At 44.3% G+C, this 18,186-nt stretch overlaps 1 protein-coding gene across 1 annotated transcript in view; it reads left to right on the forward strand.

Annotated features, from left to right (window-relative positions):
* LOC137537857 (mucin-2-like) overlaps positions 1-13,883 on the forward strand; it is a 350,759-nt gene extending 336,876 nt beyond the window's left edge. Inside the window, exons 25-27 of the mRNA XM_068259807.1 lie at positions 1,753-5,307; positions 13,659-13,690; positions 13,776-13,883. Coding sequence (XP_068115908.1) covers positions 1,753-5,307; positions 13,659-13,690; positions 13,776-13,883 — 3,695 coding nt within the window. The remainder of the gene's footprint in view (positions 1-1,752; positions 5,308-13,658; positions 13,691-13,775) is intronic.
* Positions 13,884-18,186: the final 4,303 nt, after the last annotated feature.

Raw genomic sequence — 18,186 nt, forward strand, 5'->3', positions numbered from 1 at the left:
ACGTGAGGTTTCCTGAATCAGGCTGGTAAGGAGTAGAGTTGAGCCGAAATTTTCGTAATTTCGCATTACTATAATTACGCATGCGAAATTTGCGATTACGATGCGAAATTACGGTAGCGTAATTGCCATTAAAATCGTAATTGAAAATACCGTAAGCGTAATTTTCAACGCGTAATTTCGCGTTTCGTTAATACCGTAATTTCGCATTAAACAGTAACGCTCCCGTATAAAAAAGCCGCCGAATTTAAGGGTTAATAGCAAAGCCCCCTTACATGCTAAGAGCCTCAAATTTGGAGAATATATTAAGGAGATCAAAAGGAATAAGAGGAAAAAAAATTTTTTCAAAAAGATCTTATAGTTTTTCAGAAAATCGATGTTAAAGTTTCAAAGGAAAAATGTATACATTTAAAAACCCGCCGATTTTAACGGTTAATAGCAAAGCCTGCTTAAAGTTTAGGAACACCAAATTCCCAGGGTATATTAAGGGGATCAGTGGGAATAAGAGGAAAAAAAATTTTTTCAAAAAGACCTTATAGTTTTTGAGAAAATCGATTTTTAAGTTTCAAGGGGGAAAATGTCTTTTAAATGCGGAAAATGTCAGGTTTTTTGCACAGGTAACAATAGTGTATTATTTTCATAGATTCCCCCAAGTGGGAAGAGTTTTACTTACTTCGTTCTGAGTGTGGGAAATATAAAAAAAAACGACGTGGGGTCCCCCCTCCTAGACCTCTTTAACCCCTTGTCCCCCATGCAGGCTGGGATAGCCAGAATGCGGAGCACCGGCCGCGTGGGGCTCCGCACCCTGACTATACCAGCCCGCATGGTCCATGGATTGGGGAGTCTCGGAAGGGGAGGGGCAGCCAAGCTTTCCCCTCCCCCTTCGAGCCCTTGTCCAAATCAAGGACAAGGGGCTCTTCTCCACCTCCGATGGGCGGTGGAGGTGGAGGCCGCGATTTCCTGGGGGGGGGTTCATGGTGGCATTTGGGAGTCCCCTTTAAAAAGGGGTCCCCCAGATGCCCACCCCCCCTCCCAGGAGAAATGAGTATAGAGGTACTTGTACCCCTTACCCATTTCCATTAAGAGTTAAAAGTAAATAAACACACAAACACATAGAAAAAGTATTTTAATTGAACAAAAAACATAACCACGAAAAAAGTCCTTTAATATTCTTAATTAACCATTAATACTTACCTGTCCCTTTAAATAAATGATCCCTCGCAATAGCCTCGGAAATGTTCTATCAGTTACTATGTAACAAAGTTATTACAATGTAACAACTTTGTTACATTGTAACTACGCCGCACCCGACGTCACTCCGCTTGAAGGCATGACCATACGCATTAATTTCGTAATACCGACTGTAATGCGAAAATTACGCGAAAATTACGCTTACGTGAAATTTCGCAAAATTCTTCTTCATTACGATTATGTACTTACGGTCATAATCGTAATTACACTAATTACGCGAAATTTCACGAAATCGTAATTGCGTCATTACGCTCATCTCTAGTAAGGAGCTTCATAAATCATTAATCGAGGGCACACTGTTCTACATCAGAAGAACTTTGACACTGACTGTGAGTACTAAATACATCTTACCACCATGCAACAGATTTCCCACTTCATTGTAAGGTTCGGCAGTAAGACTCTACTTCCCTAATTGATTTCTATGTTTGTTTTTCAAAATAAATCTAAATGTAAATATTAAAATTAAATATATCATTCTCTGCTAATTCTAACTTTTATTTCTAGGTTCAGAGATAAAGATAAATGATCATGACGCCAACAGCTGCGGAACTGTAATCATTTGTGATTTATTCTGCGCCACAACAACAAAACCTATACCCTGTACAACAGCCACACCATCTACTACTAGTGAAACAACAACACAGACCACTACTACTTCCACACCATCTACTACTAGTGAAACAACAACACAGACTACTACAACTTCCACACCATCTACCACAAGTGAAACAACAACACAGACCACTACAACTATCACACCATCTACAAGTAAAACAACAACACAGACCACTACAACTTCCACACCATCTACCACAAGTGAAACAACAACACAAACCACTACAACGTCCACACCATCCACCACAAGTGAAACGACAACACAGACCACTACAACTTCCACACTATCTACCACTAGTGAAACAACAACACAGACTACTACAACTTCCACACCATCTACCACAAGTGAAACAACAACACAGACCACTACAACTTCCACACCATCCACTACTAGTGAAACAACAACACAAACCACTACAACTTCAACACCATCTACCACTAGTGAAACAACAACAGAGACCACTACAACTTCCACACCATCTACCACTAGTGAAACAACAACACAGACCACTACAACTTTAACACCATCTACTACTAGTGAAACAACAACACAGACCACTACAACTTCCACACCATCTACAACAAGTGAAACAACAACACAGACCACTACAACTTCCACACCATCTACCACTAGTGAAACAACAACACAGACCACTACAACTTCCACACCATCTACAACAAGTGAAACAACAACACAGACCACTACAACTTCAACACCATCCACCACAAGTGAAACGACAACACAGACCACTACAACTTCCACACCATCTACTACTAGTGAAACAACAACACAGACTACTACAACTTCCACACCATCTACCACAAGTGAAACAACAACACAGACCACTACAACTTCCACACCATCCACTACTAGTGAAACAACAACACAGACCCCTACAACTTCCACACCATCTACCACTAGTGAAACAACACCACAGACCACTACAACTTCCACACCATCCACTACTAGTGAAACAACAACAGAGACCACTACAACTTCCACACCATCTACCACTAGTGAAACAACAACACAGACCACTACAACTTCCACACCATCCACTACTAGTGAAACAACAACAGGGATCACTACAACTTCCACACCATCTACCACTAGTGAAACAACAACACAGACTACTACAACTTCCACACCATCTACCACAAGTGAAACAACAACACAGACCACTACAACTTCCACACCATCCACTACTAGTGAAACAACAACACAAACCACTACAACTTCAACACCATCTACCACTAGTGAAACAACAACAGAGACCACTACAACTTTCACACCATCTACCACTAGTGAAACAACAACACAGACCACTACAACTTCAACACCATCTACTACTAGTGAAACAACAACACAGACCACTACAACTTCCACACCATCTACAACAAGTGAAACAACAACACAGACCACTACAACTTCCACACCATCTACCACTAGTGAAACAACAACACAGACCACTACAACTTCCACACCATCTACTACTAGTGAAACAACAACACCAACAACTACAACTTCAACACCATCCACCACAAGTGAAACGACAACACAGACCACTACAACTTCCACACCATCTACTACTAGTGAAACAACAACACAGACTACTACAACTTCCACACCATCTACCACAAGTGAAACAACAACACAGACCACTACAACTTCCACACCATCCACTACTAGTGAAACAACAACACCAACAACTACAACTTCAACACCATCCACCACAAGTGAAACGACAACACAGACCACTACAACTTCCACACCATCCACTACTAGTGAAACAACAACAGAGACCACTACAACTTCCACACCATCTACCACTAGTGAAACAACAACACTGACCACTACAACTTCCACACCATCTACTACTAGTGAAACAACAACACCAACAACTACAACTTCAACACCATCCACCACAAGTGAAACGACAACACAGACCACTACAACTTCCACACCATCTACCACTAGTGAAACAACAACACAGACCACTACAACTTCCACACCATCTACAACAAGTGAAACAACAACACAGACCACTACAACTTCCACACCATCTACCACTAGTGAAACAACAACACAGACCACTACAACTTCCACACCATCTACTACTAGTGAAACAACAACACCAACAACTACAACTTCAACACCATCCACCACAAGTGAAACGACAACACAGACCACTACAACTTCCACACCATCTACTACTAGTGAAACAACAACACAGACTACTACAACTTCCACACCATCTACCACAAGTGAAACAACAACACAGACCACTACAACTTCCACACCATCCACTACTAGTGAAACAACAACAGAGACCACTACAACTTCCACACCATCTACCACTAGTGAAACAACAACACAGACCACTACAACTTCCACACCATCCACTACTAGTGAAACAACAACAGGGACCACTACAACTTCCACACCATCTACCACTAGTGAAACAACAACACAGACTACTACAACTTCCACACCATCTACCACAAGTGAAACAACAACACAGACCACTACAACTTCCACACCATCCACTACTAGTGAAACAACAACACAAACCACTACAACTTCAACACCATCTACCACTAGTGAAACAACAACCGAGACCACTACAACTTCCACACCATCTACCACTAGTGAAACAACAACACAGACCACTACAACTTCAACACCATCTACTACTAGTGAAACAACAACACAGACCACTACAACTTCCACACCATCTACAACAAGTGAAACAACAACACAGACCACTACAACTTCCACACCATCTACCACTAGTGAAACAACAACACAGACCACTACAACTTCCACACCATCTACTACTAGTGAAACAACAACACCAACAACTACAACTTCAACACCATCCACCACAAGTGAAACGACAACACAGACCACTACAACTTCCACACCATCTACTACTAGTGAAACAACAACACAGACTACTACAACTTCCACACCATCTACCACAAGTGAAACAACAACACAGACCACTACAACTTCCACACCATCCACTACTAGTGAAACAACAACACAGACCCCTACAACTTCCACACCATCTACCACTAGTGAAACAACACCACAGACCACTACAACTTCCACACCATCCACTACTAGTGAAACAACAACAGAGACCACTACAACTTCCACACCATCTACCACTAGTGAAACAACAACACTGACAACTACAACTTCCACACCATCTACTACTAGTGAAACAACAACACAGACCACTACAACTTCCACTTCATCTACTACTAGTGAAACAACAACACAGACCACTACAAGTTCCACAGCATCTACTACTAGTAAAACAACAACACAGACCACTACAACTTCCACACCATCTACCACAAGTGAAACAACGACACAGACCACTACAACTTCCACACCATCTACCACTAGTGAAACAACACCAATTATAATTACAGGTTGGTCTTTTTTTCTATTTATATTTACCTATTAGGAACTTTATGATACCTATGTTTGAAATAATGCCTGAAAATAGATGAGAAGAAAGACTTTGTATTTTTGTGCTGTTTATCAAGAATTACTGTGTCGTGATAGTCTTTGGTGAATGTTACTTCAGCAATATCTGCAGTTATAGTCACCAAAATGCAAATGGTGTCATATTATAACTGAGTATTTCATCTGAAAGATCTTTCTTTATGCAGTGCTGTAGACCTTTTTTTTTTAACAGTTTAAGAGGATGTACCCCATCAATTATTTGCCAAGTACCCCCTATTAGTGGTAACATCAGCTCTAGTACCCGTTTACACATACTTGTTTGGAGTGTCCCATAGTTGTGCAGAAACATTGCTTGAAATAGCTTACGTACACTAAAGGGGAGGGAGACATATAACTACCATACTAAAGGGGAGGGGGAAACATATAGGTACATACACTAAAGGTGAGGGGAGACATATAGCTACATACTCTAAAGGGGAGGGGGAGAAATATAGCTCCCTAAACTAAAAGGGAGGGAAGAGACATCAGAGGGCAATATAACAGCTTGGCGGATGAGCTTTTTGTCCCTAAGCCTTCTCTAAGGACTAGAGGACATGCTCTGCGCATGGAGGAAAAACGTTTTAGCCATTTATTTAGGAAAGGGTTCTTTACAGTAAGAGTGATTAAGATGTGGAATGCATTGCCACAGGAAGTCGTTATGGCAAACTCTATACCTGCATTTAAAGGGGGCTTAGATGCTTTCCTTGCGTTGAAAGACATCCATGGCTACAATTACTAGGTAATGCCTAATGATGTTGATCCAGGGATTTTATCTGATTGCCATCTGGAGTTGGGAAGGAATTTTTCCCTTAAGGGGCTAATTGGACCATGCTTTGTAAGGGGTTTTTAGCCTTCCTCTGGATCGACAGGGATATGTGAGGGAGCAGGCTGGTGTTGTACTTTATACTGGTTGAACTCGATGGACGTATGTCTTTTCTCAACCAAAATAACTATGTAACTATGTAACTATGAGACAGGGAGACATACACTAAAGTGGAGGTGAGACAGGGTAAGGTATGTGACTACCTATACTAAAGAAGAGAGGGTACAGGGGAAGTTATATGGCTACAATTGCTTAAGGGGGGGGGGGGGGGTCAAGGGGAAAAGGTATGTGGCTACCTATACTAAGGGTGAGGGGGGACAAGGGAAGGTATATGGCTATATATATTAAAGGGGGGGGGGGCTTGGGAAGGTACATCTGGCTAACAATACCAGCATATAAACATATAATAAACATATATAAACATATTCAGATCCCACCAATGCTTCCTTGTGCCTGTGCTCTCGTCAGCGTACAAACCCAACTGTACTGAGCATGCACAAGTATGGTTATCACATGCCCAGTAACATGAAGTCATTTGTGCACAGAAGAAACAGCCATGCATGGGTGGCTTCATGCTACTGGGCATCTGCAGACCATACTTGTACATACACATGCATACCCATTAGTTGCTCTTGGACACAGATGGGAGCGCAGCCACAAAGTAGAAGAGAGTCCAGGGCAGCAGTGGTGGGGTCTGAATATGCTCAGATGGTCCCAGTGCTGAAAAAGCTGTGTCCCTGCATGAATTTTGAATGCACGGAGGACGCCATCCACGTCCTCCGTGCAGTTCCGCCGGGTCCCCGCTGCTTAATCTCCCCCCGGGCCGACTCCTGAAACCACAGCCCGGGTCAAGCTGTAGTGCCTCCTCAAAAATGGCCGCCATAGGTTGCCGTGGCTGCGCAGTCCGCATAGACGCAAGTGGGGCTGTGCAGCTCTAGGGCCTCCCCCCGATCCACGCACAGGAGACAGCCTTTAGCATGGATCAGAGGGGAGACCCTAGAGCTGCGCAGCCGCACTCGCGTCTATGCGGACTGTGCAGCCGCGGCAACCTCCGGCGGCCATTTTTGAGGAGGCATGACAGCCTGACCCGGGCTGTGGGGTGGGGAGCCGGCCCGGGGGTAGATTAAGCAGCGGGGACCCGGTGGAACTGCATGGAGGACGCGGATGGCATTCTCCGTGCATTCAAAATGTATACAGGTACACAACTTTTTCGTAAGTCCTTTAAGCATTTTTCATCTTGTGTCAAGTTCACTTTAAGACTGTTTGTTGGGGAAAAATATGTATGTGTGTGTGTTGGGGGGTAGGGGGGGGGGGGTAGGGTGCTTTTGGTCATGGGGCGGCAGGTGATCGTGGGTCTTGGGTGGTAAAAAGTATAAATCTGGCCCTGGTTGGGAGGGAAAGAAGGGAATTATTGATGGTCGGGGGGATAGAGAGCGAGGCTATCAAGGATGAAAGCATGGTTAAAGGTGTGCATGAAAAAGGGCTCCGTGAAAAAAGGGCCCAGGTTATTAACGCATTTGGCGCCGGGTATTAAAAAAAATTGCTAACGAGAATCATTGTTGTCAAGCTTTATTAACGATAATTACTGTTGCAAAAAAAAAAGAGAAATAATAACGAATAAATATTAACGTTAAATGTCAGAACTTTTTCATCAATACTGCTTAAAGAGACACTGAAGCAAAAAAAAATATATGATATAATGAATTGGTTGTGTACTATGAATAATTACTAGAAGATTAGCAGCAAAGAAAATATTCTCATATTTTTATTTTCAGGTATATAGTGTTTTTTCTAACATTGCATCATTCTATAATATGTGCAGATTACACAACACTCAGCATTCAAAATGAGTCTTTCAGAGCAGTCTGTGAAGTAATGAACTCTCCTCTAGCAGAGGAAAAGTAAACAGTTCAATTACAGTTGAGATAATAAAAGTCAGATAACAGCCCTCTCCAGGACTAAGTTAGTCGGAGAGCTTAATAGCTTTTTTGCATAGAGATAACAACTGGAGTTTCTCAACTCTTCCTGTACTTGAAACAATTAGACTGATGTATCTGATCTTAATGTTTTATTTCTTAGCTGTACTACACATACAAATCTTATCATCATTTTTTTTTTCGCTTCAGTGTCTCTTTAACTCAACCCTACCCTTGCACAGAACCCTCCCCTGGTGGTGCCTAAAACTAACCACTCCCCTAGTGGCGCCTAACACCTGGTGGTGCCTAACCCTAACCACCCTCCGGTGGTGCCTAACCCTAACCTCCCCCCTTGTGGTGCCTAAGCCTAACCACCCCCCTGGTGTTGCCTAAAACTAAACGCCACCTAGGTGGTGCCTAACCCTAACCACTCCCCTTGGTGTTGCCTAACACTAACCACTCCCTCTGCAGAAACACTCTTTTAGACATATTAATGATAATACCTTTGAAAACGTAAAATCTGTACTTATTAACAAAATAATATGACAAAAACTATACCATTATAAACTAAAAAGATAACTACCTCAAAAACTGTAATGTTATAATCTTATGAACACATTTTTTCACAGCGCCCTTTTTTCATGCTTTTTTCGCCGTATTAACAATAATTGCATTAAAGTCTATGGTGGCGCCCTTTTTGTCCACCCTCAGCCGGCACCCTTTTTTCCTGCTCCCGGTTAAAGAGAGACTTATTGAGGATGCTCATGGGGGAGGGAGGGCCCTATTGAGGGTCTTAAGAGAGAAGTCATTGAGGATCTGTAGTGGAGAAATGTATGCTATTGAGGATGCTAGGGGTAGATGTGGAGAGAAAGGAGCTTACTGATCATGCTAAAGTGTGGATGTGGAGAAAGAGGGGCTTACTGTGGATGCTGGTGTGAATGAGGTGAGAGAGGGGGCTTACTGATGATGCTGGGGGAGTGAGGGGCTTATTGAGAGTCTGGAGGTGATGCAGGGAGAGGGCTGGGAGATAATGGAGGCTATTGGGCACTATTGATGGCCATGGAGAAGAGAGGTTGCAGAATAACCACTACTGAGGGTGCTGAGGAGTACAGTGAGGGCTGAGCAATAGAGGGCAGGGAGGATAGAGTATGAGAGTAACTTACCTCTCATATCCTTCTGTTTGTGTGTCTGAGCGGTGCTTAGTTTGGGGCTGTATCTGCATCCTCTCCCTTTGCACTAATGTTGTGCTTGGGGGAGAATCACCAGTTTCACACAGGCATAGATACTTGTGGGGGTGCAGTTTTGTGAAGTTTTTGGGTGGGGCTTTGCTGCTGTTTGGGGGCAGAGCTTCACAGCATTCTGAGTGCTCCTTCCAAGAAGAATGTTGTGGCGCTGTGAGCAACTGCTCAGGTCACTCAGGGCAAAGTCCAGCCCTGTCTGTCTTAAAAGCATGAGAGCTTTGCAAGAGATTTTAATTGTTTAGTTCAAAGAGATTGAAGTTTTTTGCTAAGCCCCTATCTGTAAATCAGTATACTGAAAATAAGACAGTGGTTACTGGTGTCTACATGCAGGGCCGGGCCGAGGCCCTGCAGTGTAGGAGGGGGCGCACAATTCATTCACTGTCATTCCTAATTGTGTTTGAAGCAGAAAGAAATAAGAAAAGGGGATACATGGCAGTGACTGCAAGCCAGATAACTAGATATTAAGGTGTTGGGGAGGTTGTGGGCCCTGTGGTGCCTCTTAGTCTAATAGCAATCAGTGTGTGATGGCTGGGGTGGGAGGGATGGAGGGGCGCTCTTTGGTGTCTCAGCCTTGGGTGCTGGAGGACCTTGTCCCTGCTCTGTCTACATGTCCCTAGCCCGATAGCTGATTCAATAACTTTCTCCCAACATATCTTATCAACTGACTTTGGATTGATTTTAGGTAATTTATCAAAAGAGTGATGCTGAAAAATGTGTAGGAGTGGATGGAAACCGATGGCTGTACTGCATTGCGCAGTACAAGTCTTATGGTTTGACCTATGTCCGTCTTGCCCAATTGATTTCTGCTGACAACTATGAAGACTGAGTGGGCTCCATCAAATTCACCTTTTCTCCTAATTTTTCTCCTAGGACAATAATTTTTCATCAACTGTTTAAAATAACTTTTGCACTCTGCAATTGAAGATGTACCAAAAAGTAGATCAAAAAGTACTGCCAAAGTTAGTCTTAGTATTTCATTGCTTTTATTGCTTGCTGGTTAAAAAGCCTTCTAATTATATAATGTGAAAATATCACCTAGGAGAAAAGTGAACTAGATCAGGCCTAGTGTTTCTTGTGGTGTAGGTGTCAATCACTATCCAAACAATTTCTGCTCCAGGAAGGACTGATCAAGTTGTCTTTCTTATGCTACGTACACACATGCGACAACGATCGTTCATTGTTAACGACGAACGATCTTTTAATTGACGAAAGAACGACCGAAGTAAAGTTAGTTCTAAAAAGTGTGTAACGATCACATCGTTAGAACGAACGTTACACCACGTAAAAGCACTTAATGCGCCTGCGCATAAAATTGTAAAGTTCCATGGAGAAAAAGTGAAATGCGCATGTCCAGCCTGGTACGAACGATTGTTTCCAACGATGTACCACTTTTGCTAACGATCGTCGTTGGTTAAAATCCGCCGAGACAGAACTTTCTTTTGTAGCGATTTGGCTCGTTCGTCATTAGACTTAATAGTCGGTGGTTCGTTTTTTGTAACAATCGTCGTTGGTAAAGATCGGGGAACGATCGTTACAAACGACTATAGTCGCATGTGTGTACGCACCTTTAATCGTGGCCATAGACCATACATGTCAACTCCAACCCACGGGCAAAATCTGGCCCCCAGAGCCATTAAATTTGGCCCCCGTTTTTGTATTATGTTTGGCCCACTCTAGATCACCATGAAAGCTATATACTGGAGGTGAAGTCCTAGAACACCAGAGAAACCATATGGGGAGGTTGGGGGAAAGCACTAGACACCAGGGACCATATGCAATTCAATTTTTTCACCTGAGTATTCTCCTAGGTGATATTTTTTAACTTGTCAATAAAATGCTTTTTAAGGCACCAGCAAGCAAGAAAGTACTCAAAATAATTTTTATCTAACTTTTTGCTGGAAAACTTTTTTAAATCGAAGATGAAAAATTATCTCCCAGGAGAAAACTCTGGTGAAAAAGTGAATTGCATATGGCCCCAGGGAACTAAATAGAGAAGATGGGGGCACAACACACTAGGGAACTGTATAGAGGAGGGAGGGGGCCACTAGACACCAGGAAACTGTATAGGGGAGGGAGGACCAATAGACTTCAGGGAACTGTTTAGGGGAGGGAGGAGGACCTCTAGACACCAAGGAACTGTAAATGGGTTGGAGGGGAGCGATTAGACACCAGTGAATTGTATAAGGGAAGGAGGTGGCCAGTAGACATTGAGGTTGGCCCGTGACTCGGTCCCAGTGTTCAATTTCGGCCCACTTTGTATTTGAGTTTGACACCCCTGCCATAGACAAAAGAATCTAACTGAATAATATATCTGTACAATGTACGGAATATACATAAACTGAACTGAGCAATATGGCAATTTCAATTTAAAATGATCAGTATTACGCATTTTAACAATCTTTTATTGATCAGCAATCCCAGAAAGATGATGAATCTGTGGTGATCAATGGGCAGATAGGCACTGTTCACAGTTTGGTTAATTAATTTTTTGTTGCTAAAAGTGGTACAATTTTTTAAATTATTCCTTTATATTGTAAGCATTTTTGCGAACTGCTTGCAAGCTGCGGTCTTGCCAGCCGTCCACAAGCATGTGTACAATAAATCCCATACTTTTAAAAAAATGTATAAAAAGTAAATGCATTACTCCTGCAGGGAGAGTTCTGCGCCTGCGCAGTAGTATTGTGCAGGCGCTGAAAACTCCAAGCGACGGAAGTGCGGCGGGGTGTACGTTCAGCCGGGCCACGCATGTGCAGTAAGCCCTTACTAGCTGACGTTACTGGGAGCCCTTGCCAAAGATCTAGGAGGTGGAGGAAGGCACTGAGGGAGCGATCATGCCGAACGGGGCTGGAAGAAGCTCCAGGTATGTATGAATTTCTTTTGTTCGTTTCATCTTAGGTTCCCTTTAATGTTTGCTGCAATTTTTTTCTTTTCCTTTTTTTTGCACATAGAATTTTTTATGTTAGATCCATTAGGGCCTGTTTCCACTACTGCGAATCTGCATGCGTTTTATGCATGCAAATTCGCACAAGCAATAGAAGTGGATGGGCCTGTTTCCACTTCTGCGTGATTCTGTGCGGTTTGTCCTGCAGAAAAGAATTCGCACGCCTCACTCCCCGAACGCAATTCATCGGTAATGTAACTAAATAGGAAAACCGCAAGTGTTTTAGTCTTGCGGTTTTCCCGGCGTTTCCGTGTACATTTTCGTTTAAAAACCCATGTCAATGCAGGCCGGCATTGACATGGTTAAAACCGCGTTGCGCAAACCGTGAGCGATTCCACGTGAAAATCCGCATAGAAACGGCAATGAAACCGCAAACGCATGCGGATTAGTTGCCGCGATTTTCCCGTCGAAATTGCGCCACACAAGTGGAAACGGGTCCTTACAGATGTTTTTAATGACACCATTATGCGCATATAGCATCATCACAGGGACATGCTTGTGGGACATGGCATCGCAAAGGGACACGCAGCAACAAATATGGAAGAAGGGAGATTGCTGTAGGGGATCAATGAGAAAATGCCAGGGATGCTCTCAAAAGGAAGTCGGGAGGTACTTGGGAGGGATCCCGAATGTCAGCGGCGCCGCAGATGAATAGGGGGAACTTCTGGATGAGAAAAAAACACATATATCCAGGCACATTACCTCTAGTTAGGACATTTAAATAAGTTATTGAGGAAATGTAGGTGCTAAAGGGGGTGTGTCCAGATAAATTGCAAAAAACAATTAACCCTTTGCACACTCACATGCAAATGTTCAAACAAATGGAATCTGCATTCACAGATTCACTCATCTAGGCACCACTGCTATACCTACAGCTAAGTTAAAAGCCGGGGTATTAGTTTGCAAATAAATGCATTCCCTTGCGTAGTCACCTACACTGTGCAGAAGTACCCAGGTAAACGTAGGTGTCCTAACTCTGGCCCTGTAACATGCAGAGCGCAGACATGCAAACATTCATTGCATCAAACCTATCAAGGGATTAGGAGCACATATCCTGACGTCCTTCTGGATGAGCCTGACTCATCCATACTGTTCCTAGCTATTTTTATGGATGAGTCAGTCTTGTCCATACCGCTCGGAAGGTAAACAGATACTTCATATAAATTGTTCTGTGTATGGCCATCAGTATACTAAACCCAGTGCATGCAGATCATAATGTAAAATCATGTAATTTACTTTTCAATCACTGTTCTTGTTAAATCAGTGTTAACAGTTACAGAAAAACTGTCTAAGTTAAACAAATGCCTTGAAAAGGATTAATTATATATTTAATTTGTATTTTTTTTAACCACAGAAATGCCTCCTCCTACATCAACTTCAACTACGGTAAGTACTTACCCTTTGTTTTTGGCAATAAATTGCTTTATAATAGAGGGCTTCTTGATCTCTTTAAGCCCTTTATGCCTTCCAGGGGGTTCTGGGTCACCATAAGCTGTCTGGGTATTCCTTAGGCAGGGAACACACTTGCAGGGCCGTTTTTCTTGCAGGGCTGTTTACCTATGACTTTAAAAAGAGATAACTTCACATACTTACCTAGGTAGAAGGAAGACTCTGGATCAGTGGTGCTCAAATACCCCTTTTTAAAATTCGAGTTTGGTCGAATTCGAATAGTAAATTATTCGAGGTCAGTCGAATATTCGAGTCGAATAATTTTTACTATTCGATTCGACCTCGGACTTCGAGCTGACTATTCGAGTCGGTATTCGAGCTCATTATTCGAGCTGACTATTCGAATTGGCCTTAAATAGCTTCCAACACTTGTTTTGAGGGTGAATGATGCAAGAAACGTCTTTTTTTCCAAGTAACAACAGCAAGTGATTATGTGGGGATGTTCCTTTAAAAAAAAAAGGTGGAAAGGGAAGTTGTGTCCAGAATTTTGTTCAGTACTGTATATACTTCTTCTTCTTCTTCTTCTTCTTCTTCTTCTTCTTTATTTTCTATATCTTCTTCTTCTATATCTTCTTCTATATCTTCTTCTTCTTCTTCTATATTGTCTTCTTCTTTTTCTTCTTCTTCATCTTCTTCTTCTTCATCTTCTAATCTTCATCTTCTTCTTCTTCTTCATCTTCTTCATCTTCTTCTTCATCTTCTTCATCTTCTTCTTCTTCTTCATCTTCTTCATCTTCTTCTTCTTCTTCTTCATCTTCTTCTTCTTCTTTATCTTCTTCTTCTTCATCTTCTTCATCTTCTTCTTCATCTTCTTCTTCTTCTTCTTCATCTTCTTCATCTTCTTCTTCTTCTTCATCTTCTTCATCTTCTTCATCTTCTTCTTCTTCATCTTCTTCATCTTCTTCTTCTTCATCTTCTTCATCTTCTTCTTCTTCTTCATCTTCTTCTTCTTCATCATCTTCTTCTTCTTCATCTTCTTCTTCATCTTCTTCTTCATCTTCTTCTTCATCTTCATCTTCTTCTTCATCTTCTTCTTCATCTTCTTCTTCATCTTCTTCTTCATCTTCATCTTCTTCTTCATCTTCTTCATCTTCTTCATCTTCTTCTTCTTCTTCTCCTTCTCCTTTTTCTATATCGTCTTCTTCTTCTTCACTTATTTCTCTTTCCATTTTTTTTTTTAAAGAAATGCAGCTATTTTTGAGCGTAACAAATAGCTGGTGGGCGCACGCATGTTGGAAGCGCCATTGTATGTGCTCCCTGGCAGTGGAAACACACAGACAGCAGGAGGTAAATTCAGCAGCAGGAGAAGGAGGATGAGTGTGTGGCAGCAGGCAGTCAATGAGGCAGGCAGCGTGACATAATAGCCCTGGTACCTAGCGGTGATACCAGGGCTGTAAATAAACACAACAGGAGGTCCCAGACAGCGGTCGTGCAGCCCACATCGTGTCCAATACACAACTGGGACAACACAGTTTTCAACCCGGGCACCTCAGAAAAATTAAACCTTTTTTTTTTTTAATGGTTTTTTGGTTTTGGTTTTACAACCAATTACACAGATATAGCTATTGTTTGACATAATAGCTGGTGGCATAGTGGCAGCAGAAGGTAATTCTGTGTACCCTGGCAGTGGGAAACACAGACAGACAGCAGCAGCAGCAGGAGGAGGAATGGAGGAGGAGCAGTGTGAGTGTGGCAGCAGGTAGGCAGCGTGACATAATAGCCCTGGTACCTAGCGGTGATACCAGGGCTGTAAATAAACACAACAGGAGGTCCCAGACAGCGGTCGTGCAGCCCACATCATGTCCAATACACAACTGGGACAACACAGTTTTCAACCCGGGCACCTCAGAAAAATTAAACCTTTTTTTTTTAATGGTTTTTTGGTTTTGATTTTACAACCAATTACACAGATATAGCTATTGTTTGACGTAATAGCTGGTGGCAGAGTGGCAGCAGAAGGTAATTCTGTGTACCCTGGCAGTGGGAAACACAGACAGACAGCAGCAGCAGCAGGAGGAGGAATGGAGGAGGAGCAGTGTGAGTGTGGCAGCAGGTAGGCAGCGTGACATAATAGCCCTGGTACCTAGCGGTGATACCAGGGCTGTAAATAAACACAACAGGAGGTCCCAGACAGCGGTCGTGCAGCCCACATCGTGTCCAATACACAACTGGGACAACACAGTTTTCAACCCGGGCACCTCAGAAAAATTAAACCTTTTTTTTTTAATGGTTTTTTGGTTTTGGTTTTACAACCAATTACACAGATATAGCTATTATTTGACGTAATAGCTGGTGGCAGAGTGGCAGCAGAAGGTAATTCTGTGTACCCTGGCAGTGGGAAACACAGACAGACAGCAGCAGCAGCAGGAGGAATGGAGGAGTAATTATGTGAGCAGCTATTGTTTGACGTAATAGCTGGTGGCATAGTGGCAGCAGAAGGTAATTCTGTGTACCCTGGCAGTGGGAAACACAGACAGACAGCAGCAGCAGCAGGAGGAGGAATGGAGGAGGAGCAGTGTGATTGTGGCAGCAGGTAGGCAGCGTGACATAATAGCCCTGGTACCTAGCGGTGATACCAGGGCTGTAAATAAACACAACAGGAGGTCCCAGACAGTGGTCGTGCAGCCCACATCGTGTCCAATACACAACTGGGACAACACAGTTTTCAACCCGGGCACCTCAGAAAAATTAAACCTTTTTTTTTTAATGGTTTTTTGGTTTTGGTTTTACAACCAATTACACAGATATAGCTATTGTTTGATGTAATAGCTGGTGGCAGAGTGGCAGCAGAAAGTAATTCTGTGTACCCTGGCAGTGGGAAACACAGACAGACAGCAGAAGGGCAGTACACAGCAGCCCACTGTAGGTGTAAAATGTGTGGCTGTAGGCGACGTAATAGTCAAAGTGAACCAGGCTGGCTTAGTGAGCAGGAGCCAGGAGGTGGTAAAGGGTGGTAAGGCACATTAACGATGGTTCTAAGTTCCGGCAGCCAGTTCATGTCCCCCTCTCGCCGACAACAGGGGCCAGGAACTCGCCTTCCACCCACGCCTGGTTCATCTTGAGAAACGTCAGTCTGTCCACAGACTTGTGAGACAGACGTGAGCGTTTCTCGGTGACCACGCCACCAGCTGCACTGAAGCAGCGCTCGGACAGCACGCTGGAAGGGGGGCAGGACAGCACTTCCAGGGCGTACTGCGCCAGCTCGCTCCAGATCTCCAGGCGCTTGACCCAATACTCCATGGGATCAACAGGGGCATCGCTGTCAAGCCCGCTGTAGGACCCCATGTAGTCAGCCACCATGCGGGTCAGGCGCTGGCTGTGACCGGAGGAGGATGCTGCTGCATGCACCTCCTCTCTAGTCACTGCTGCCGGAGCCTCTACAGTCCTGTAGAGCTCGTGGCTGAGAGACAGCAGGTCTGTGGGGCGCTTGCTGCTGGATGCAGGCACCTGCTGCTGCCTCTGTGCTGGCTGCTGGACAGTGGGGGTAGAAGGCTGGGGGAAGGCTTCCTCCAAGCGCTCAACAAGGGCCTGCTGCAAGCTCCTTATTTGTTGCGCTGGGTCTCCTCCTGCAGGCGGCAGGAACTGGCTCAACTTCCCCTTGAGGCGTGGGTCCAACATCATGCTGATCCAGATGTCCTCCCTCTGCTTCATCTGGATCACCCTGGGGTCCCTGCGCAGGCACCTCAGCATGTGCGCTGCCATTGGGAAGAGGCGGGCCACGTCTGCTGGCACATCGACGGCAGTGCTGCTGTCCTCATCCTCCTCCTCCTCCTCTGCCTCGTCAGCCTCATCCTCTCTCCACCCCCGCACCAACTCAGCTGCACTGTGCTGCTCCCTCTCATCAGCAGCAAGGTCAGGGACCTCCACCAAGTCCTCCTCCTCCTCCCCCTCAGAGGTGGACTGTGCAGCTGCTTGCCGCTCCTGCTGGTCCAAGGCTGACGCTCCCTGTTCCAGCAAAGCATCGAGGGCCCTGTTCAGCAGACAAACCAGGGGCACCCACTCGCAGACCATAGCATGGTCCCTGCTCACCATGTTAGTGGCCTGCAGAAAGGGAGCCAGCACTAAGCACACCTGCTGCATGTGCCTCCAGTCATCATCGGGGACGATGGACGGGATGTTGCTGGTCTTGTCCCTTCTCTGAGCGGCGGAAACAGTGGCCAGGGCAAGGTACTGGTTGACAGCGTGCTTCTGTTCAACCAGACGCTCCAACATCGCCAGGGTGGAGTTCCAGCGAGTCGGAACGTCAAGGATCAGCCGATGGCGTGGCAGCTCCAGCTCCTTTTGCACGTCTTCCAGGCTCGCACAGGCTGCAGCCGAGCGCCGGAAGTGACGCACAACGTTCCTTGCCGTTTCCAGCAGTTCGCCCATCCCCTGGTAGGTGCGCAAGAACTTTTGCACCACCAGGTTCAGCACGTGGGCAAGACAGGGGATGT

Source organism: Hyperolius riggenbachi, chromosome 11, assembly GCF_040937935.1.
Source record: "Hyperolius riggenbachi isolate aHypRig1 chromosome 11, aHypRig1.pri, whole genome shotgun sequence".
Classification (NCBI taxonomy): domain Eukaryota; kingdom Metazoa; phylum Chordata; class Amphibia; order Anura; family Hyperoliidae; genus Hyperolius; species Hyperolius riggenbachi.